Here is a 24,796-nt window from a genome sequence, read left to right on the forward strand (position 1 = left end):
TAAGACCCCCCCCTGTTGGTGCCTAAGTAACCCTCCCTGTACCTACCCCTAACCCCTAGACCCCCCCTCTTGGTGCCTAAACCTAAGACCCCCCTGTTGGTGCCTAAACCTAAGACCCCCCTGTTGGTGCCTAAACCTAAGACCCCCCTGTTGGTGCCTAAGTAACCCTCCCTGTACCTACCCCTAACCCCTAGACCCCCCTCTTGGTGCCTAAACCTAAGACCCCCCTGTTGGTGCCTAAACCTAAGACCCCCCCCTGTTGGTGCCTAAGTAACCCTCCCTGTACCTACCCCTAACCCCTAGACCCCCCTCTTGGTGCCTAAACCTAAGACCCCCCTGTTGGTGCCTAAACCTAAGACCCCCCTGTTAATGCCTAAACCTAAGACCCCCCCTGTTGTTGCCTAAGTACCCCTCCCTGTACCTACCCCTAACCCCTAGACCCCCCTATTGGTGCCTAAACCTAAGACCCCCCTGTTGGTGCCTAAACCTAAGACCCCCCTTTATTATGTGGATAATAATGTTTTACTAATTGTGGATTCAAAAAATATTTTGCAATTTATGTTACGTACTGATCGCTTTATTTTGTGAATAATAATGTTTTACAAACAGTAAGGGATAAAACTTTAAATAATGTTTTAATTATTTAAATAAGATAAATATGTTTAGTATTTTCATAAACGTTATTCGGCACGGGTGCATTTTATAAACGTAAATCACCACAAGTTCAGTTATAAATCATTAAACATCGCCGGGCGCCGTTTGTAAACTTTATTTAGCTCCTGGCGCCGTTTATAAACTTTATTTAGCTCCGGCGCCCTTTTTTCCTACTCGGCGCCCATTAAACTCTATTTATTATGGGAGTGAATGGCGGCGCCCTTTTTGTCCACTAGCGGCATGCGCCCTTTTTTCCCAGCTCCACCCCCCCCCCCCTACCACCCTGTCCTGTGCACTGCCCATCCTGTGTGCTCCTCCTGCCCCGTTTGTTGCCCTGGTCTTGTGTTCTCATATTGTTCTCCCCCCATGGCCTCCTTTAGATAGATATGGAAACTTAAAGGGCAATCTGATTCTTAACGTTGGAGAACAAAGAAGTATAAAAAGTCCCTTAATGTGCCTGTACAATTGTAATAAGAATGATAGAAATGCCACTATTTTTATAAAAACTGTTGACATTATACTATATTCATTAATTCATGCTACTATAATTATAAACATGCTATTACTACAAATGTGATGTTTTTTATCTGAATTTGGATGATGAGCTGCTTTGTGCCACATGCCACCCTACTCCCTTTAGCCTCAATCCTTTCTTTAAACTGTGTTTACAAGCACTGTTCCATAACTTAATATAAGCTAAAAAAAATTCTCTGTTTTTTTACATCTTTTCTATACCAGGGAACTATTGGTTTGACTGGCTTGAAAGGTGAAAAGGTAAGTGGTATACTACTTCATAAATTAATTACGATAACAGCTACTAACACGTATATAAACTGCAGAAAATATTTCAGGTCAGTATCTTATTCATTAATGAAATTCAATATATAGTTTAAGGTTTATGAGCTAAATGAAATGCATTGAGATATATATTTGCATGTGAGGGAGAAAATGCATCAGGTTTATGATAGGAGAAAAAAATGTGGTTTATTATGAGGTAAGGATGTGTGGGTGCTTAGAAAGTAATTAAGCTAAACAAAGCAAGATATTATAAATCATCTGTAATAATAATAATAATAATGATAAGCGGTTGATGTTGCAATGTTATCCATTTATATTAGAGCAAACGTTTCTGAACTCTTCAAGCATAATCTAAAGCTGGTAAAGATAGTAGTTAGAAGCTAGCTGTACAAAGCATCTTTCAGGGCCCGTTTCCACTGCAGCCACACCCGTCTGCGAGACGCGTGGTGGCACTTTCGGATCTGCGGTTACGCTGACGAATCCCATGAGCCGTGCCAAGCACGGCTATGGGTTTCGCACAAATTCGGATGGAAAAGCTGGCCGAATCGCTAGCGCAAGAGATTTGGCTGGCGGCTCCATTGCTCCCTATGGCAGAGTTTCCCCACGTGATTTGCCTGCGGGGAAACTCTGCGGATTCGGCCCAGTTCTGCACAAGTGGAAACGGGCCCTCAGACACACCAGCGGCTTCAGCACACATATGCATGTTTAGGTCACCTTAGCATCTATGTCATTTTATATGAAGACGAGATGTGGAAGAGTAAAGAGAAAATTCCTGTAGTGAGGGAACATTATTGCTATTAGGAGCACAAAATGAGTGTTTGCTTGGGATCCTTTTGACCTGGCTCCCACCCAGCCGCTCTTAGCACCCACCTGATACACGCAGCTGTAAGTGCTTTAAACTTTTGAATAAAGAATTGAATCACAGTGCCAGCCCTCCCTTTTCCCCTCATTGCATGTTTGAATTGTGTTTATTAAATGTCTCCCCCAAATCTATGTCATTGATGTGTAAATAAATGTGCAATGATTGAGAATTATGCTAATTATTATGATGCAGAATTATGCTAATTATGAAAATGTATTTTAAATGGACTTATCAAATCTTGCAGTGAAAGCATTTGATTGGTCCATTTTCAAGCTACATAGATTTGCAGTGACATCTGCATCATCTCAAAATTTTTTGCATATCTCAAGTCAAGTAGAACATTGGCACTGAACCAAAACCTTGTACTAAATGCCTTTTAGACATCCATAGCAAAGGAATATGGGGAAATACAAATGCCTGTAGACGTCCACTGTAGGCAGAAGTAGCTTTTGCACTAAAATACCTTTACTTGTCTGTGGCAAATTAATGCGAAAACACAGAACACGTATACAGGATCTTCTCAAAAAATTAGCATATTGTGATAAAGTTCATTATTTTCTGTAATGTACTGATAAACATTAGACTTTCATATATTTTAGATTCATTACACTACAACTGAAGTAGTTCAAGCCTTTTATTTTTTTAATATTGATGATTTTGGCATACAGCTCATGAAAACCCCAAATTCCTATCTCAAAAAATTAGCATATTTCATCTGACCAATAAAAGAAAAGTGTTTTTAAAACAAAAAAGTCAACCTTCAAATAATTATGTTTAGTTATGCACTCAATACTTGGTCGGGAATCCTTTTTCAGAAATGACTGCTTCAATGCGGCGTGGCATGGAGGCAATCAGCCTGTGGCACTGCTGAGGTGTTATGGAGGCCCAGGATGCTTTGATAGCGGCCTTAAGCTCATCCAGAGTGTTGGGTCTTGCGTCTCTCAACTTCCTCTTCACAATATCCCACAGATTCTCTATGGGGTTCAGGCCAGGAGAGTTGGCAGGCCAATTGAGCACAGTAATACCATGGTAACTAAACCCTGTACCAGTGGTTTTGGCACTGTGATCAGGTGCCAGGTCGTGCTGAAAAAAGAAATCTTCATCTCCATAAAGCTTTTCAGCAGATGGAAGCATGAAGTGCTCCAAAATCTCCCGATAGCTAGCTGCATTGACCCTGCCCTTGATAAAACACAGTGGACCAACACCAGCAGCTGACATGCGCCCCAGACCATCACTGACTGTGGGTACTTGACACTGGACTTCAGGCATTTTGGCATTTCCCTCTCCCCAGTCTTCCTCCAGACTCTGGCACCTTGATTTCCAAATGACATGTAAAAGTTGCTTTCATCCAAAAAAAGTACTTTGGACCATTGAGCAACAGTCCAGTGCTGCTTCTCTGTAGCCCAGGTCAAGCGCCTCTGCCGCTGTTTCTGGTTCAAAAGTGGGTTCATGCTTCCATCTGCTGAAAAGCTTTATGGAGATGAAGATTTCATTTTTCAGCATGACCTGGCACCTGCTCACAGTGCCAAAATCACTGGTAAATGGTTTACTGACCATGGTATTGCTGTACTCAATTGGCCTGCCAACTCTCCTGACCTGAACCCCATAGACAATCTGTGGGATATTGTGAAGAGAAAGTTGAGAGACGCAAGACCCAACACTCTGGATGAGCTTAAGGCCGCTATCGAAGCATCCTGGGCCTCCATAACACCTGAGAAGTGCCACAGGCTGATTGCCTCCATGCCACGCAGCATTGAAGCAGTCATTTCTGCAAAAGGATTCCCGACCAAGTATTGAGTGCATAACTGAACATAATTATTTGAAGGTTGACTTTTTTTGTTTTAAAAACACTTTTCTTTTATTGGTCGGATTAAATATGCTAATTTTTTGAGATAGGAATTTTGAGGTTTTCATGAGCTTTATGCCAAAATCATCAATATTAAAACAATAAAAGGCTTGAACTACTTCAGTTGTAGTGTAATGAATCTAAAATATATGAAAGTCTAATGTTTATCAGTACATTACAGAAAATAATGTACTTTATCACAATATGCTAATTTTTTGAGAAGATCCTGTAGATGTCCGCAACAGTCTAAGGGTTAAAAGTTTTAACACAGTCTTTTTTTACTTCATTCTAGGGGGAGTCTTGTATGGGCTGCACAAATTTTCCACCATCAGCCAGTTTACAGTTGCTACCTCAGGGTCAAAAGGGTGAGCCTGGATTTGGACTGCCTGGTGTCCCGGTTAGTATTTTATTTAAGTCTATATACTGTACATATGCTTACTATAGTTTTGTGTGTATTCAAGAGTTGTCCCGAAAGTAACAGCCATTTTAATGAATCAATTAAAGAAACATTATATATATTTTATTTTCGATACACTGGCCCATATGCAATTGTCTATTTCTCCTGAGTTTTCTTCAAGAAGATCATTTTCCATTTTATCTAAAAATAACTTTTCAGCACCCAGTAATTAAAAGAGTACTAAAAATTAGGTTAAAAAAGTAGTATCAGGGGGGCGTGTCCTGTGCGTCTAGCTGAATGGGTGCTTAACTCAGCAGCTCCACTCATCAGCTCCCTATTAAGCAGCACACAGCGACAGACAGCCATGCCTTCTGAAGCATTCTCGGATGATCCAGCTTCGATGGACATATAATAGTCGCAAGTGGAAAAAAACCCTCCCAAGCTTCAAAAACTGCCGGACTTCTTCATCCCCGTTCACCGACGCATTTCCAACAAAGATGGCACCAGCCATGCAATCCCCGGAGCCCTCAGCAGAAACCAGTTCTCCTGCTCAAACGCTCCAGAGACAGCACTCGACTCTGCTCTCCTGCCGGATGATGACTCTCAGAGCCCGTCCGCTCCCTCCTCAAGGAGCCCGCTTAAATCGAGGCAGAAGACTTCAGACGCCACATGCATGGTAGGCCTCAATCCCTCCTCCCCCTCCAGCTTCACTTCCCTAGAAAGCTTTCCAGCAACAGATCAGGCAGCCTCTCAAGCCTTTATTAAGGACATGTTCATGTCCTTTAAAACTGCCTTCATGTCCGAAATGATCAATGCCACAAACAAGCTGCAGATTTCTATAGACTCTTTAGGTGACAGAATCTCTCTCACTGAAGATAGAGTCTCCGCTCTAACAGAGGGTCACAATAATATAATTGACACTGTAGATTCACATTCTAATGACCTGCAGTGGCTCAAAGCAAAAGCTACAGACCTAGAAGACAGAAACAGGAGGTGCAACATCAAGCTAAGTGGGATGGGGAAGACATTGCTGCCAAAGACTTGAAGAATTATATTCACTCCATTTTGAAAGCTGCATTGCCACACTTCTCTGATGGTGAACTGATCATTTCCAGAGCCCATAGACTTCCTAACCCTATGCATCTTTCCGACTCGATCCCCAGGGACGTAATTATATGCTTCCAATTTTACCATGCTAAAGAAGAGCTCATGCACTATTTGAGAATTAAGGGCAAACTCCCGGAACCTTTTGATAAGATACAAATCTTCTCTGATCTCTCTCAGGCTACTCTAGCGCTGTGCAAATCACTTGCTACTGTTACAAAAATCCTACGTGACAATCATATTATATACAAGTGGGGTTTTCCGACCAAGCTAATCCTTTCCAGAAATGGCAAAAATCATGTAATCTCATCTGCTGAAGATGGAGAGCGTCTGTTATGCCTCTGGAACCTCTTACTCTTACGCGAAGGTGCTGTTTTACCTCTTCAGGACTCATCCGTGGTAGTCTGCACCTGACTAATAACTTAAGCTGAAGAGCTCAGCTGCTACTGGCTTGATTTTTTACTTCCTTGTCTGCTCTCAACTTACCTTGAGCTTATCTCTAACTCCTGTTAGAGTTAGGTGCTCGTGCCTCCACGACTTGGACTGGCTTTAATTTGTCATTGTTGGCATAATTTAAGTCATTGTTGTTCTCTTTTCAATTGATACTCAATTGTTATTCTATAATATAATGCCTGTTTATGTTTATGCTGTTAAAACTATACTCTCGACCGCAGTAATGGAAATCTTGCTCACCCAGGGGAAACTTCTGTGCTATACTACTCATCTTATGATTGGGTTTGGTGATTTTAAGTGTTTAACTGTCAGCTTATTGTTAAGTGTTTAACTATGTATCTACGACTATTATCTATCAATGCTCATGGGTTAAATTCCCCATTTAAAAAGAAATGTTTATGGAAGGAACCATTGGATAACAAATCAAATATACTGTTTGCTCAGGAAACTCATTTTGCAGAGGGCAAGGCTCCTAAGTGCTTTCATCCTTCAGTCTCTCAGGTTACCTTTGCCAACTCTGGAAAAAAAAGAAAACAGTACTTATAGCCTTTCATACTTCTATTCAAGTGGAAATACACAAGGTAGTGAGGGATCCTCAAGGTTGCTTTTTAGCTCTGGTCTGCTTACTGAATGATCAAATATTTACCTTAATAAATATATACGTCCCTAATTCAGGTCAAATGAATTTTTTTTGCTCCCTATTTAACAAATTACAAGATGTCAAAAAAGGCGCACTAATATTAGGAGGAGACTATAATGCTATTATTGACTCTAGACTAGACACTTCCCACCCAGATTCTAAAAGAAAAAACTCTATTGCTAAAATCCTCGCCTCAGAAAAGTTATATGATCTATGGAGATCTCTCCACGCAGAAGAAAAAGATTTCTCTTTCTTCTCGCAAGTCCACAAAACGTATTCTCGTATCGACATGTTCCTAACAGACCGATTACCACTACAAGAAAATCTCTGAAGCAAAAATAAATACCATCTCTTGGTCCGACCATGTCTCGATGTCAGCGATCAGACCAGACCGACCTTTGTGGAGGCTTAATGCTTCTCTACTTAACTCTACTACTAATCGTTCCCACATCTTGGAGAAAATCAACGAATACTATGACCTGAATTCAGGACCTGAGGTTGGTGTGAAGTGTCTATGGAATGCCCACAAGGCATATGTGAGAGGCTTTCTTATTCAATTAGGAGCTCGTGTGAAATGACAAAAATCAGAACAGATTAACTCCCTACTGCCTAAAATTAAAGATCTAGAAACCCAAAATAAAACGAATCCCTCTAATTCACTTAATAAAGAACTATTCTCTCTACGACATGATCTTAGATTACTTTTATGTGCAGATAATGAACACCAGCTATATAGATTAAAACTCTACACTACTACACTACTCTAGTAGCAATAAAGCAGGAAAATTCCTAGCTAGAAAACTTAAATATATACAAGCCAAAACCAGAATCCCTAAACTTTTCCACCCTAAAACTAAATCTGCACTTTACAATCTGAAAGATATAGCTAACGCCTTCTGCGACTATTTTAGATCCCTGTATAATCTAAAAGATGATCCAAATACTCCTCAACTCTCCCCTGACTTGATAAAGCAGTTTTTGTATAAACTCAATTTTCCAACCCTTAACCCCCAGCAGCTTTAAGCGCTTAATGCCCCAATACATACACAGGAGATACTCAACATTATTTAAAACCTTAAAAGTAATAAATTACCGGGTCCCGACGGTTTCTCCAACGAGTATTTTAAGCACTCTGAAACAGCACTCGCTCCCAAAATGGCGATGCTATTCAATCATTTTATTAAAATGGGTTCTATTCAGGAACAATTTACACAGACAGTTATCTCTGTCTTTCCCAAGCAGGGAAAAGCCAAGGACACTCCCTCCAACTTCAGACCCATATCACTCCTAAACTCAGATAGAAAAATGTTTGCTAAGTTATTGGCTACCAGACTCCTATATATTTTACCAGTGTTTATTAATTGGGATCAAGTGGGGTTTACAAAAAATAGACAGGCCACGGATGGCACACGCAGGGTTTTGAATCTCATTCAATTCTCGGAGCTCTGTCGAAGGCCTTCTTTGCTCTGTTGAAGGCCTTCTTTGTTTCTGACTTTGGATGCGGAGAAGGCATTCGACAGAGTTCACTGGGGATTCCTTAGGGAGATGCTTCTCAAATTTGGATTTGAAGCGCCTATACTCTCTGCTGTAATGTCATTATATTCCTCTCCATCAGCCATAGTAAACGTAGCAGGCTTCTACTCCCAAAAATTCTATATAACTAACGGCACAAGACAGGGGTGCTCGCTACCCCCCCCCCCTGATATTTACCCTTGTTATAGAAGCTCTTGCTGAAGCTATAAGAAACAATGGTGACATAACAGGTATATCAGTGAATGGAACCTCTCATAAAATAGGCCTATTGGCAGACAATGTAGTGATTAATGTTGAGGATCCTCTCAATTCCCTTACATTTATCACTAAGACGCTGCAAGAGTACTCTGAGATATCATATTAAAAAGTAAACTAAAGTAAATCTTTGATGCTTGGAATTAATATTCCCTCTTCTCTTAAGAAACAGATATCAGACACCTTCCCATTTCATTGGGCAAAAACCCATATATCATATCTAGGAGTAAATATACTTTCCAGCTCCAATAGAATCTATGAATCGAACTACCTCCCTTTGCTGAAAACCCTCTCTAGAGATTTAGAATCCTTATCTAAATTCAAGCTTTCTTGGTTTGGCAAAGTAGCAGCATTCCAAATGAAAATACTCCTGAAATGTCTATACCTCTTCCGTACCCTCTAAATTCCCCTCCCGAGAAATGTTTTCCTCCAAGCCCAGAAAACCATTGCAAATTTCCTCTGGAATAAAAAGACATAGAATAGCTTATCACAATCTGTCTTGAGAGAATTCGGTGGGGTAGGAATTCCATGCATCAAATCGTACTATTACTCCTGCATTTTGGATACTTCCTCAGAATGGTGGAAAATAAATAGCCCAAAGAAATGGTGTCATATCGAAAACTCAATCTCTACCCATGCCTCAATACAATTGCTTGCTCTATCAGCTCTAGGCCTATCTAAACATAAATCTGAATACCCAACAATCCAAGCAACAATACAAGCCTGGTCATACTTTCTATCACAAATTAAGAGTACTAGTTAATTTAAACCCATAAAATTCCCCTTACATTCTCTAACTTGTGTAACTTCTGATCTAGACCTCAGGCCCTGGTATGCTAGTGGTATCTTCTACATATCAGATATTTTCTGTCCTTTGTCCAATACTCTTCAGAGTTTTCAATCTCTTAGAGATAAATACTTTCTCCCCTCTAAAGAAATTTTTAAATTCCTTAGAATTAAGCATCTACTAAGTACAAGCAATAACCCCATCCCAGTGGTTCCTCCTCTTATCCATAACCATCCACTACTCTACTTATCATCCACTCCTCTACTTATCTCAAAGGAGGAATCTATATTTGGTACAAAACACTGATGTTTAATAGCCAAAAACTTCTCCATAAATACACTAGGTCATGGTCTGAAGATCTCAACTGCACCATCACCCCTTCAGACATCACTCTTGCATTCCGCAACCTTTATAAATTATCCGCTGTCAATCATAGAGAATCTGTACACAAAATATTGCTTAAATGGTATTACACTCTGCAGAAAACTGCCAAATTTGACAAATCTGTTTCAGCTTTATGCTGGAGACAATGTGGTAATATTGGATCACTTTCCCATATTTTATGGTATTGCCCCATAATCAAACTATTTTGGTCCTCTATTTTTAGACTAATAGGTAAGATCCTCCACAAACCCCAAAAGTCTCTCCCAAACTAGCTCTCCTGCATCTCGGGTTAGAGGATTTTCCCCTAAAATTCAGACTAATTATATCTCATATCATATGTACAACTAGATCACTCTTACTACAAAATTGGGGCACTCCTGATACACCCACCATGTGCCAATTGAAAATTCAAGTAGATCTAAATCTACGCATGGAACGTAATCTAAGAGAACGCAGATCTCCTGCAGGCCTTCCTACGGTCCAATTCTCCATTGATTGGCCAAATTATTTCTCTGCTTGGTGAGCTCTTTTCAATCAACACATTGAAAGGAACTCACGTCAGTGGACTGATAAGGCTGTTTCTGAACGATCCGCCGGGCGGATCGTTCAGAAACAGCCTTATCAGTCCGCCGACAAACTGTATACACGCTGTACTGTCTGCTGAAAACCCGCCCAGCGGGAGGTGACGACGGACCCATCGTTGCCTTTAGTACGGCGTGTGTACAAGCCTTTAGAGTAGCTTACAGACAGCTTGGGGGGAAAAGGTCCATAAGATGCACCGGGTTTAGTATTTTTTTTCCCCCGATTTCTTTACCTCTAAATCTAGGTGTGTATTATAGTATGAAAAATACTGTATTCATGCCATAACACTCCACAGGCAACAAATTACAAGTAAATTAAAATATTTAAAGATTAACTATAATCACCAAAGTCATAAAACAGAACTTGAAATATTTCAAACTGGTCTCAAGGGAAAAAGCCCACATGTGGTTCAGTGCTACTGCTGGCACAGGCATAGCTCATGTGAGTGCCGCATGGCCACACTCATGCATGAAGAAGAGCGCGGTCGCCATTTGCAAGAGCATCCCAAGCAGTGGCAGTGGTCTCCTGGAGGACATGAGAAGTCTCTGGAGATCCAGAGGCTTCCGTCTCCTTAGGTACATATCGGGGGGGGGGGGGGGGGATGACGGGTGTCCTAGGTTTACTTTAAATTGCCTCCACTGGGCATTCCTGAACAATGTCATTAATGCAGTGTACTATTAGCTGGTAGCGTTCTTGGACAGTGCCTTGGAAGCCATCTTGGCGTAGAAGGGCAGATTCACATTATACCCAGTACAAAACATAGCATTGCATTTTAATGCCATGCAGTGTATAGCGTGGAAAGAACCCATTGTTTTAAACAAAGACATTCTCACTTCTCCATTGGAGTACAATGCACAATGCCAAGATGTGCTGTGTGCTCTTTTGCAGGTATCTTCACAACAGGATCCGCACTGTCTTAAAGTATATTTTATTAAACCTTCATAAAATCACATAAAATCATGAACATAAGATACGCCGGGTCTATAGACATAATGCATTATGCGATTTTATGAAGATTTAATAAATGATACTTTTAGATGGTGCAGATCCTGTTGTGAAGATAATTGCAGATTTCCCTTGAGCTCCAAGGGATGGTTCCTGCATGTCAACTCAAACCATTGGCGCTTAACCTTTTGCTATATTCTGATGCTATTTTGCGGGTAACAGATATGATTGCTATTTATAGTCATTTATGGCATTTGAGCTGCACTGCATTGCAATAGAAATGACTGTGCATTGTGTTAAAATGCAATGCACAGAGATAGCGTGAATGGCCCTAAGAAATACATAAAGGGACAAGTAAGTGTGTGTCTTGGGAGGGGTTGAAATTGAAATGCAGGACTTTTTGGGCATTATTACTTTATGCTTTCTGGGAAAACCCCTGCTCTGAAACAGTGACAGTGGTAGAATCACAAATATTACTTAAAAGAATGTTGCTGTGCAGCATGGCAGGAATCAAACTATCGTGTTGTAACAAAAGTATGGATCCAAACATATTTCAGCATTATAGGTTGTACACAAGTATAAGGAGACCTCAACAAACTGTAACCAGGTATCTGTTTATGTACACAGGGAGTACCTGGTGTAACTGGACTGGCAGGATTCAAAGGAGAAAAGGTAATGTATTTGATATGTCAACACATACTGTTTGTACTGCATTCAAGAAGCTTCTCCATCCTATTCTGGTGCAAATTGTTCTTCTCTGCAGAGGCTTTCAAAAAACCTAACTTAATCTTTTATCTTAATTTACCAATATACATTGGAGAAATTGAAACCTGTTGAATTTGAAAATATCTCATTTATATATCCATTTAGAAAAGCTTTGTTAAAGGGCTAATATTAAAATCTACCGTAGGTCATAAATTATACATATTTATTTTCATAGACTAGCACAGCCCATGGATTCACTTTGAACGTACATCCTGTGGATGAAGTATGCAGTAGTAGAAGCCTGCCCCACGCACGCCCCTCGTTGGCCCAGTGCCCAGTGACATACTCCCTGCTGGACAGGAAGTACTTCACCGGGATTCCCAGGTTTCCCTGTTGTATTTGCATGCGCATCACCAACATTTTGTGTTACCCTGTGGTAAAACAGGGTAACGTAACACAGGTTTTCAATGCAAGTGTAAAAGGGGCCTTAGAGAAACGACATTTAGCCACCTTATCATGCATAAGTCCTGACTTAGAAGATTACAATATTTGTAAAAGCCATTGCATTCATTTTTGTGCTCTTCATTCTCAAAACTAATTGTAACAATAAAGTCTAATTTTTAAAGACTGTTTAGAGGTTCATAAGCCTTCTTGTCTTAAGCAGACATCAGGCCAATAAACCAGGCTTTCTTTTCAGAGCAGCACTAATTGGCTAGCTTGCTCCACTGTGCAGTTCCTCAATCAGCTGTTTTCAACATAGCCCTTCTGGGGAGTGGTCTTGTTAGGGGGAAGCTCTGCTTTTTTTTAAGCATGGCCTACTGCATTAGGGCACACTACAATGCAACCATAAGGAGTCCAACGAGCATAAAAGTTGATACATGAGAAAAAAAAAATCTTAAAGTGATAGGAGTGAAATGTTTCAGGAAGCTGATTCCCTGTTATGGCAGCTTCTGCCTCTAGGGAAGAGGGTTTTTTTTTTTTGGGGGGGGGGGGGTACATTTTGATTGACAGATGAAAAGAAATTGCCATCATTTTGGTTTAATAATACTTCAGTCAAAGCAAATTACAGATATCATTTGGTATTCACATTTCAAAATGAATCTGCATTGTCTAAGAAAATGAAAGAATGCAAAACTACATATGATACCTTAGGGCTAGTGATTTCAGATATTTCATAGATTAAATTTTGGATGTGATGTAAACATTGAAACTAATAAAAATGTATTTAAAAAAATTAGGTCCCCTGAATCAATGTTTGAATGTTTCATTGAGGTAAGCAGGGGTTTAATTGAACCTTGTGAGCCCCCCCCCCCCCCCAACACACACATATACACAGATGGCAGAACATTATTGCATTAGTCTGCCTTTAATTTGGGCCTGACCCACCCCTCCGTAAATATCGAGCAGAGCAGGGCAGCTTCATATTTTACCTTCATTCAGTGGAGCAAAATGTCCTTACTTCTCTCTTCAGTGTAGGTGCTGTACAGTCTATCTCCCTGTGACTCCTGTCTCTGTATGTGACTGTACAGCAGCTGCAGTGAAGAGAGGAGTAAGCTCATGTCGCTTCCGTTGATGAAGGTAAAGTATGATGCTGTCGCTGCTCTGCTCTGTATCTTGGCACAGGACCAAGCCTCCCTTCTACTGCGCAGGTGCGCGGTGTCTGCACAGAACTTTCTTAAAGTTGTGTATAGACTACAAATGGTATCTTTTTATTTTTACTGCTGCTAACTTATTTTCACTATGGAAATGTAAAACAAAACACTGAAGTATTTTAATGTCCAATTTTCCATTCTGTTATAAGGTTCCAATTGGACCTTTAGTAAGTGTGTAAGTGTATGTTAGAAAATAGGAACTGTATACAGTATGCTAGTACAAGACACATCTCTTTATTTCCCCTGCATGTGGAAAACATCTGATTAGAGCAGCAATCGTTTTTCATTGATTGGCTGCAGGAAAATAACCTTGATAGCTTCCCTTTTATACCAGACATTCATTGCTTTTCAACTGATTTGGATTTGGTGACGGCTAGATATCTGTAGATGCAACTGACCTAAAGAATATCAGACATGTCCTGTCTGCACTTCCATCTGGTCTATGGAGACGTCTTGGCTGATCACTGCTCTGTTATTCCTGACTTAGGATGCCATAGTCTCCTTTTCCTGTCCTCCCGATTCTTAGCAAAACATCTACTCATTCTGCCAAGCCAAAGGAGTGTGTGTGCTGCACTTATTGCTGCCAGTGAAGGGCAGTTGTCAGATCATACCTTCCTCATCCAACTCACAACTAACGACTCCATGTACTTGGACTTTAATGTGCCTACAATATATAAGACTGAGTTGTCATTACTGATATGTTTTATGCTTTTTTTATATCTTGTCTTCAGGGAGATCAGGGTTCAGAAGGACCAGCTGGAGTACCAGTGAGTATCAATAATGTGATGTTTTTATTTTAGTGCTGTGATCAGTTGGGATCTTTGAGATCTGGCGGCCAATACAGGTTGTGGCCGGGCTACTGCAGGCAATGCAAGAAGCGGCAGCTTGTGTCCTCATCTCACATCTGTATGCAGGGAGGAAATATACAAGGCAGCCTGTGCCTGCACTCTTTCCTTCCTTGCTGTGTGTGTGCCCATGTGTTGTGTCTCTGGCTTTCATTGCAACCTGTGTTACAACTGTGAATACTGGCAGCACAGGCTTAATAAAAATCTACAGAGCCACCACACACAGCAGGGAGGGAGACAAGCACAGGCGTGCTGGACGGACTGCCCTGTATATTTCCTACCTGCAGACATAGGATAGAGGAGGGGCAAGGGTCAGGGGGAGGATCTGCAGCTGGGTAAAAAATCCAAATACCACCGCCAAATGCAAATTGTTTCTGACATTGGCCACAGTAGCTCTGCCACTTCATATATTGGCTGGCCAGAATCCGAAATGGCCAGGCTTCAGGTTGTGGCCAAAACATAAGGAACAGTCAGCATTTTGATTTCATTGCAGGGTGTCCCAGGACAGTTTGGAATGACAGGAAATCCTGGATCCAAAGGAGAAAAGGTCAGACATACATTTTTATACCTAAACAAGACTGTTTAATGAGATTGCCTTGTCTCTTTTATACATTGTGATTTTCTTTGGCAGGGAGAACCATGTACTATGTGCCCAACTCTCGCAGTAGAAGCATCCAAGCCTGAAACAGTCTATGCCGTGCCAGGGAACCCAGGACAGAAAGGAGAACCAGGAGAGCCTGGAATTGGACTGCCCGGGAAGAATGTGAGCTGCATTTAAAGGATTCCAGGGCCATTTATCACTATAGTTTACATTATAGCCATATTGGATTGCATGGTATTATCAGTATAAGAAGTGGTGAATCCTAAAGGTAGGTGATAACCACTGCTGTAGAAGTCCTGTCGATTGCAATGATTGGAGAGGTCATTATAGCCAGGGGGAGCATCAGTTAAATTTATAAACAGCTTACCACCTAGAATACGTTTGCCCCAACTTAACTTGCTGAAAATGATGAATAATGATTAAACCATGTAAACCATTCACACTCATTTAACTTTGTGCGGATGTAATTTATTTACTTCCCTCTACATTTTGACACTGCCATCATTTTTTTCCTGATTAGTGGGTTACTTGATCTGTACCGAAAATGTGTTCCAGTAGTCTGTTACAGAGCACACCTTTGTCATTGGATTAAAATGTGCCTCCATTTTCATTCTTTATAGGGTATGTCAGGTGACCCTGGAATGAAAGGACAGAAGGTAAGCTGTATAAGGAGATGGGAGTAGAATTTATTTTATGTTAGGCTGCTTTTTTTTCTAAGGAACTACTTTGAATGTATAGCTTGATGGAAGACTCTAAGCTGTATTGTCTTTATGTGATGCAGGGTGAGGCTGGCAATCAAGGAGATCCTGGAATTCCAGGTACAGCCGGTGTCCCAGGTCTTCCTGGATCACAGGGAACCCAAGGGCTTGCTGGACTAAAAGGAGAAAAGGTAATATCATTATTAAGCAGATTTACACTCAGAGGCTTGAGCCCTTTTCTTAATGTCATTCCCTACTACAGTAAAAAATGAAAACAAGGTGGATGTAAAACACACTTGGTAGCATTAAGTGCACATTGTGACACTTATTTTAATGTTCTTAATAGGTCTCAACTCTCTATATGCTAATTCTGAAATCTCTGGGTTTTGGAATAAGCACATAGACTCAACTTCTCCATATATTTGTGATTGCATTTAGTCATTAGCCAAGCATCACATATTTGAGAGGGACAGGACTTGAATTCCAGCGGATCTGGAGGTGCGGTTAGCTTTCAGGGACAACAATGGATGATTTGCATATTCAGCAGTGATCCATTGTGGAAGACCTCATATGCTCACTCCAACCTGAATAATTGAAAATACTTTCTGTTTTAAGAAGGCATACTTTTGTTTTCCATATTTGAGAGGGGTGACACATAATCAAGAAGATGATTGTCTGTAAAGTCCATAGAGACAGCGCAGGACACTACAAGAGGTCACAGACAGCACCTTTTGTCTGCAAGCATCCACATTGCCTTTTCTTTTTATAATGATGTCACTGTAATGGAACCTATTGCTTGTCATCTTTGTCCAAATAGATAATAACATTTTAGTACTGGATTTACTATTTATCAAACATTTATTGGACTGTGTTTCCCTCCCTATCTGTCTTCTGTTTACAGGGAGATGCATGTGACTCCTGTCTAGTATCCCCAGAGGGAATGCAAGATATTGTTGGCATACCGGGAAGGCCCGGCAGTAAGGGGGACCAGGGCCCTCCAGGAATAGGTCAAACAGGAAAACCTGTACGTTATACATTCTAAAGTTAAATAAGTCACGTGTCTGGTTTTCAGTTTACTGTAATTATTTTCTGTGTTTTTAGGGCCAGCCAGGTCTTCCAGGAGTTCAAGGGCCACCAGGACTTAAAGGCTCTCAAGTGAGTGTCACCTAATTTTGTTTAAGACCTATACCTATAAGTGTGTACTGAAATTTGTGTATATAGTAACATTTTAGCCTACATATATTTTCAGTTAGCAAGTACAAGTCAGATGGGCTTGATTCAGTAAACGGTGCTAACCTACTTAGCACGCCTTAAGACTTTAGGCATGTTAACCAGGGTGCTAAGTAGGTTAGCACTGTTTCTAAAATCAGATCGCGCGCAAAGACCGTGCGCAAAACTTTGCGCGCGCACAGCGCGGTGCGCGCAGAACGTTGCATAGATGTGAATGGGCACTTCGCGCGCACTGCGCTGTGCGTGCGCAAAACTTTGCCCGCGGATCTTTGCGCGCGATCTGATTTTAACACGCCCAAACTGAGTTAAGGCGTGATAATGGCCTTTTCAGAAGCGTGCTAACAGTTAGCACTGCTTACTGAATCGAGCCCAGATATGTTAGCTTTCTTCTGTCTTTTCTATTAGTAAGCCTTGTATGTATCCTAGATAACTCTTGGCTGAAATGATCATTTCAGGCCATCTTGGCCAAGGATTTAGCATGTGTACCTGATATTGTTTAGCCATGCTCCCGTCCCTGGGAGCGATCTGAGTCTGCGCAGTACTTCTGTGCTGGCGAAGATCTCTCCCAGGGATGGGAGCGCGGCGGGGGAGCGTGCCTGGCCGGTCTGCGCATGCTTTACAGAACTCGTCTCTGGTACACTTTAAGCTGGATGCAGCATAGTTTTATTGCCTTACGATTGATCACGAAAACAGGACTTAATAGTGCGTCTCCGACCGGCACGATCGCGTAACTCAGTCAACTCGTTACCTACTGACCACTGTGATCAGGAAGTGAAAAAATATAAAAAAGTCTCTGGTCCAGGCTCTTCCTAAATGAGTTAACTAAAGATGCACAGGCTGGAAAACTAGCTCATTTTTTAGACTGTGTAATATTGTTTTGTGGCAATTCTAAGAAAAGGCTGTTGATATCTGTTAAATTAATATTGCATAGCATTCTGTTTATTTTATTTTTCAAACTCAACACTATGCATTTGCTCAACTTATAGTATGCATTGCATCTTTGCTATACTCCTATGTTGAGCTGCGCTATTATCATCGTTTGAAAATCATATCAGGGTGAACATAATTGGACAAGCACCATAGATAGAATTGAAAATATTAATAGGGTTCCTTACAATGAACAGGGCCCAATTATATGGAATGTGCTGATGGGCAACAGAGACAAATACATCAAAGAGAAAAAGCGCCCATTTGAAACAGCACCAGACTAATCATTGAATCAAAAATATAAATCTTTATTGGGAGCAAAACTTCAATATTAAAAACATAATTAAAATCACCAAAGGTGAAGCAGTGGGAGGCAACTACAGTATCATAATAATAATTAACCAAAATCATACAGTATGCAGTCCTCAAAACCTCAAATTAACAACATATAACTATATATAAATCAATAAATAATTAAGGTACAGTTAATAACAATTCCACAATGAGAGTACAGATAATAACAATAAAGTGATTCCAACCTGTACAACGTAGACTGTAAAAGTTAAGCAAGCAAGCTGAGATAAGGTCAGAATAGGGAGAGACAATAAGATTCTCTCTGAATGAATAGTGTAAAGTGCTGCCGTGCAGAACAGGAAGTCAGAGTGGAACACTTACCTGAAAAGGAGGTAGAAGACAAGGAGAGCACCACCACCTGTCGCCTTAATACATCTAGCGGGTTCGACACGCTTCTGAAAGAACCATTCATAATTATACATTACACAGTATTCACTCATAATATACACTCCATTCAATCCAGAATCCCTCATCTCCAGACTTTGCAGGCTCCCTCAAAAAATCAATTACAATAACTTGAAGTCCATAGTATCCCATAGCCAATGTTTGGTAAAGACAGACTTTTTATTTGGGTATTTTAGTAACCTACATAACTTTAGTTTATAGTTTTTGCTATATACTGTAAATATATATATATATATATATACATACATACATTTGTAAATGTATTTCCAAAATGTTGCCATGTTTTACCAGTCAGACAATTTACATTATGATACATTTAACTGATAATACAGTATAAACTATTGGTTTAGGATAAAGGTTAAGATAAGGTTAGACACTAGGAAGAAAAAAGGCTGAGGTTATATACAGTACATACAAAGATATGGGTCAGAACTCTGAGGGTGGTAGAGGTCCAGTAAGGGTTATGGTTAGGATTAGGCACAGGAGAGTAAGCCGGTTAGGCCTAAAGGTGGCCACACACCATACAGTTAAAAAATCAAATTTTTTGCCAATTCGATAATTTCAATCTGTTGTCCCAAAAAATCGAGAGCTTTTCTTTGTTTTCGATCGATAAATCCAATCGCATTTTCCTTTTTTTCCCCGATTGTTTGAGATTGGACGTTTGAAATTTCAGACCAACTTTATCAAGAATTGTATGGTTTGGGGAAAAATTTAACATAGGTGTGTGGTACATTGGTCAGATTTTTGAATTGTTACAATCAGTCAGAAAAACTAATTGCTATTCTTGAATTCAACAGATATTTAAAACATTGTACGGTGTGTGGCCACCTTAGGCTAGATAGGGGATCAGGGGCAGTACAGGTCACAAGAGGGCACAGGAAATTAGCTGGCTCATTACTAATGGGGGGAGGGAGGGGGCAAATATAAAAAGATACATAATATTTAGTGCTGCTTGCACTAATGTTTATAAATATTTTACTTGCCAAAAACCTTGTTTAAAAAGCAAGATTGCAAGCTACATTGACTGAAACTGCCAGTGATCTGTTAAGCTGAAACTAGCAACTTCTAATCAATTTCACAGTTTATCCATTGAAAGGGTGACTACTAGGCACAGTGGCAGATTTAAATTGAGCATGCGGGGAGAGGAGAGGTTGACTGTTTCATAGCACTGTATTTTATAGCATATCAACTCTAGTGGGACTGCTGTTTTATGGATTTTCCAAATAGATTTCTGCTAAAATCTGATCAAAATGAAGTGGTACAAGGTGGTAAGTTAATCACTGCTACGCCACATGCCATATCCGGCTGCCATCAACTCAGGTACCTTTAGTCTATAGTTTTGAATAAGAGTATATAATGCAGAAAGTATTCTATTTAAAGAATAGGATAGTAAGAAACTCAGGGGAAGGTCAAAATCTCAGATCCCTACCAAACTACTTACTGAAGATCACAGTTCTAAAAGTATAGCAGTTGTGTATACATTGTGTATACATACACAGTTGTTTTCCAAATGCTATTGCTTCCACGGCAATTCATCATGTGGCTAGACAAATCTGGGACTATATGCTGGTGGGTTCTATGGTTTATGATGACTAGCGTTATACACATAAAATGAGCCTTTGATGAATGACTTTGTTGTAATATTTTCTCCAGGGGGAGCCGGGGTCTCCAGGGGAAGGTCGAAGAGGATCACAGGCAAGTGCAAGAATTGCTGATACTGATGTTTATAACAAAGAGCAACATTAATATTATTACTATTTACAAAACCCAACCATGTAAAATGTTCATGCAAATGACAACTATATTTTCGGCATTGTGGTTAACTCTGTCCTTGCTGCAATTTCTGCTTGCAGGGAGAACCGGGAATGTCTGGACCAACTGGAAAAACAGTAAGTGGACTGACCACATACTGCAATCTATAGTTTGGATGGTTAAGCATGGCCTATGTCAGATTGAAATTTAATTTGATTTCTCCATTAAAGATGTGGAAACTTAAGCATAATAAATACCTTTGCTATTACAGGGACCTCCAGGACCTCAGGGACCATCAGGATTCATTGGCCCAAAAGGCGAAAGGGTTAGTAGAGTGCTAATGAATTATGGTAGATATGAGAATTCTTAAAGCAAATTAGGTATTAGCTGACCTCTCATTAATCTGTAGAAAAGCAATTTCTTCATTGTCTTTTTCAAGAAGGTTGATTTAAAGTGATTGCATGATTTCCAAAGTTTTAAGCACATCTGCTCCATCACCACTCACCCGACTTCCTGACCTGCTTCCCAGGAGCTAGAAAAGCTGTAGTACGGTGTTAGAGAACATGTTATAGGTCTCATTAAACCATTACACATAAAAATAAGTAAATACATGTCAACCTTCCTATGCAGAAAGCTGCTTGGTTTCATTTCTGTGAATGGAAAATCACTTTAACCATAGGAAAAGCTGGAATCATAGAGCAGATCCTTTTTTCCAAGTTAACATAGCTATAAAGCAGGTGTAACGAAAAATCTGCAACGCCGGATGGATTGCGGAAATATGGTCGCATCCAGTCCGGCAAGCGGACCTTCCAACGCGGGATGCGGAAATTCGTCCGCATCCGCTGCGCACACCCGTCCGAGCACTCTGCTCCAAACTCACCAACATGCTGTTCACCAGGGTTCTGCCATCTTGCCTCTAGGGGGTGCGGCCGCACACCAGACACGCCTTTATACTCTTAGAAAGCGTGTCAGCTGACCTGGAGGTCAGCTGACATTTTAGCCTGCTCTGATTGGTTGCTGCCTGGGGTGGAGACTTCTCTCCCAGGCAGTATATAAGGAAGTGCTTTTCAGTCACACTTTGTCTGTGTTTGCGATACCCTGTGTCAGCACTCAGACCTTAGACTAGATCCCAGGTGTTGAAACCAAGGACTTCACACCTAGACTAGGAGATTATTATTATTGTTATTGATTCTCTGTGTATGATTCTGTGCCTGTCTTGACTTCTCTTCTGCTTCCTGATTCTGTACTCTGCCAGCCCGTACCGTTAACGACTATTGGCTTGGTTCCTGACTATTCTCTCGTCTCACGTCTCTGTACTGTTGCCGCCTGTACTGTTGCCGAACCTCTTTCTGTCTGACCTTGCTCCCTTCAGTGGAACGTCTCCTACTGTTGGGTTATTATCTGAGGCTTGCCTCCCTGAGACGCCGGCCCTAGCAGACCGTTACTGCCAGAGGCCGAGATTCCTCCACTGCCACTTTGGGGGATCTCACACACGGGGTTCCCATTCAGAGGTAACCACACCTCTGAGGAATTGCCGTGTGGTGGATATTTCCACAACTTTGTGAATATTTACTGCTTTGTATATTTTCATGTTGTTCGTGTGTCCACTGCTTTACATCTACCCGCATTATTAGCAATTCCGCAGATTGCTATATGATCGGGTCTATCCTTGTATTATTGGCGATACTGCGGATCCCCAATAATCAAGGTTCGGGGTGTGACACTGGTCTGAGTAGATCATTTCAGGCACTTACCGTGTTAGTGAGCCTTCCGCTGATTTACCATCAGGAAGATACTTACTATTTCACTCTAACATATCTGCATTAGTGGTGATTCTGTATATCACCACTTAATCAGATATTTGTGCCTCTTGCTGACACCAATCGTTACAGAAACACAGACCATAAAGAAGTAAGATGGAGGGGGTGATAAACCAGCTTCAGACTGTAAGGGCAGAGTTAGAACAGCTGAAGATTACTGTAACTGCACAGCAGGCTCAGATTACTCAGTTAAATGAGACTGTCCAAAGGTTGCAATCACCACTTAACGTTCTACCTCCCCCGGCTCTTAGCGAGCCTAAAATGAACATTCCTGAGAAATTTTCAGGCACAAGGTCAGATTTCCAGAATTTCCGTCACAGAGTGCTGTCTTACTTTGAGATGAAACCTGTGTCCTCGGGAACCGAGGCTCAGAAGGTCACTCTTATCAAGACTCTATTGCATGCAGATTCCCAGACGTGGGCTTATGGCTTACCTGATGAGCATCCTGCTCTGTCTTCTGTCCAGGAGTTTTTTAAGGCCATGGCGGTCATCTACGATGATCCAGATAGTGCCGCCACGGCCGAACGTAAGCTCAAAAACCTTAGACAAGGACGCAGTACTGCTGAGGAGTATGCGTCAGAGTTTAGGAAGTGGGCTGTGTCCTCTAGATGGGAGCGATATGCACTCTTGGATAGATACCTAGATGGGTTGTCAGAAGCAGTAACTGACGTGATGGTTAGTCATCCGGAACCCAAAGATCTAGATGAGGCTATTACGCTGTCTATTAAAATAGATAGGCGTCTGAGGTACAACAAGAAGGGCAGGTACCCCATGTACTCTAGGACTTCTGGGGCCAGTAGCTCGGCAGCAGTTGAGACTGAGGAGCCGATGCAGTTAGGCCACGGGCGCCTCACGGAGGCGGAAAGGTCAAGAAGACGCAGAGAGGGTCTTTGCATGTACTGCGGGGAAAAGGGCCACATTGCACAAAACTGTGGTAGGAAGTCGGGAAACTCCTCGGCTTAGGTGTGGTAGGGGGTACCACCCTAAGCGGAATTGTTTTACCTCCAAAACAAGAAAAAATTTTATTGCCCTGTTCCCTAAATTGGGAAGGGAAGAACTTTCCTACCACAGCATTTGTAGATTCCGGGTCAACAGCTAACTTTTTAGATTTAAGCTTTGCTTTAAGTTTAAATATCCCTGTACTTCCGGTAGGAAGACATTTATATGTTACAGCGATTGATGACACTCCTTTGCAAGGAAAGTCCCCACTGTGTCAGACACCTCCCCTCTCGCTGCAAGTGGGAGCTCTGCACAGGGAGGTCATACAGTTTTTCGTTTTAAAGATGTCTACCTCTACGGTGATACTAGGGTTGCCCTGGTTACGATTACATTCTCCTCAGTTTGATTGGGGGAATGGGCAGTTGACTACTTGGTCGCCTTATTGTACACAACATTGTTTACAGAATGTAGTTTTGTGTTCTACTAAGATTCAAGTGGAAGGAGTACCTCCACAATATCAGGAATATGCTGATGTCTTTTGTCCTAGGGCAGCAGATCAATTACCCCCCCATAGACCTTTTGATTGCCCAATAGATTTGAAACCAGGAACCATGCCACCCAGGGGCCACCTATACAACCTCTCGTCCCCGGAAAAATTGGCCATGGACGAGTACATTCAGGAGAATTTGCAGAAGGGTTTCATCCGCCCTTCAAGATCTCCTGCAGGAGCGGGATTCTTTTTCGTTCAGAAAAAAGATGGTGGTTTGCGCCCCTGTATTGACTACAGGGGTCTAAATAAGATCACGATTAAGAATCGGTATCCACTACCGCTAATCGACGATTTATTTACACAGGTTCCCGGGGCTTCTGTTTTCACTAAGTTGGATCTAAGGGGGGCCTACAATTTGATCCGTATCAGGGAGGAAGATGAATGGAAGACGGCATTCAACACTCCCAAGGGGCATTACGAATACTTGGTGATGCCCTTTGGGTTGTGTAACGCTCCTGCAGTTTTTCAGGAGTTCGTCAACGAGATTTTTAGGGAGGTACTGGGTCGCTTTGTAATCGTCTACTTAGATGATATCTTAATATTTTCTAAAAATATCACGGAACACCGCCAACATGTGAAGTATGTGTTACAAAGACTCAGGGAGAATCAATTGTTTGCGAAATTAGAGAAATGTGTTTTTGAGGTAAAGGAGATTGCCTTTCTTGGTTACATTATCTCTACATCAGGGTTGTCCATGGATCCCAAAAAGGTCTCTGCTGTAAGGGATTGGCCACAACCATCTGGGCTTAAAGCACTACAGAGATTCTTGGGATTCGCAAATTATTATAGAAAATTTATCAAGGGGTTCTCTTCGGTGGTGTCTCCGCTTACTAATTTGACAAAAAAAGGGGCTGATGCCACTCATTGGTCAGAAGAAGCAGTTGTGGCATTTTCCTCTCTGAAAGAGGCATTCTGTTCTGCTCCCATATTATGTCATGTAGATGTTGCTTACCCATTTATAGTGGAGGTGGATGCCTCGGAGGTTGGAGTAGGAGCAGTATTGTCTCAACGTTCAGGACTTCAGGGCAAGCTTCATCCCTGTGCTTTTTTTTCCAGAAAATTCTCTCCTGCCCAGAGA

General features: G+C 41.3%; 1 protein-coding gene across 1 annotated transcript in view; it reads left to right on the forward strand.

The window, feature by feature from the left end:
• Positions 1 to 24,796, forward strand: part of COL16A1 (collagen type XVI alpha 1 chain) — a 296,365-nt gene that overhangs the window by 187,997 nt on the left and 83,572 nt on the right. The window contains exons 24-36 of the mRNA XM_068266105.1: positions 1,393 to 1,428; positions 4,453 to 4,557; positions 11,868 to 11,912; positions 14,329 to 14,364; positions 14,936 to 14,989; positions 15,074 to 15,205; positions 15,664 to 15,699; positions 15,825 to 15,932; positions 16,643 to 16,765; positions 16,843 to 16,896; positions 20,311 to 20,352; positions 20,511 to 20,546; positions 20,681 to 20,734. Coding sequence (XP_068122206.1) covers positions 1,393 to 1,428; positions 4,453 to 4,557; positions 11,868 to 11,912; positions 14,329 to 14,364; positions 14,936 to 14,989; positions 15,074 to 15,205; positions 15,664 to 15,699; positions 15,825 to 15,932; positions 16,643 to 16,765; positions 16,843 to 16,896; positions 20,311 to 20,352; positions 20,511 to 20,546; positions 20,681 to 20,734 — 861 coding nt within the window. The remainder of the gene's footprint in view (positions 1 to 1,392; positions 1,429 to 4,452; positions 4,558 to 11,867; positions 11,913 to 14,328; positions 14,365 to 14,935; positions 14,990 to 15,073; positions 15,206 to 15,663; positions 15,700 to 15,824; positions 15,933 to 16,642; positions 16,766 to 16,842; positions 16,897 to 20,310; positions 20,353 to 20,510; positions 20,547 to 20,680; positions 20,735 to 24,796) is intronic.

This window comes from Hyperolius riggenbachi, chromosome 2 (assembly GCF_040937935.1).
Source record: "Hyperolius riggenbachi isolate aHypRig1 chromosome 2, aHypRig1.pri, whole genome shotgun sequence".
NCBI classification, from domain to species: Eukaryota; Metazoa; Chordata; class Amphibia; order Anura; family Hyperoliidae; genus Hyperolius; species Hyperolius riggenbachi.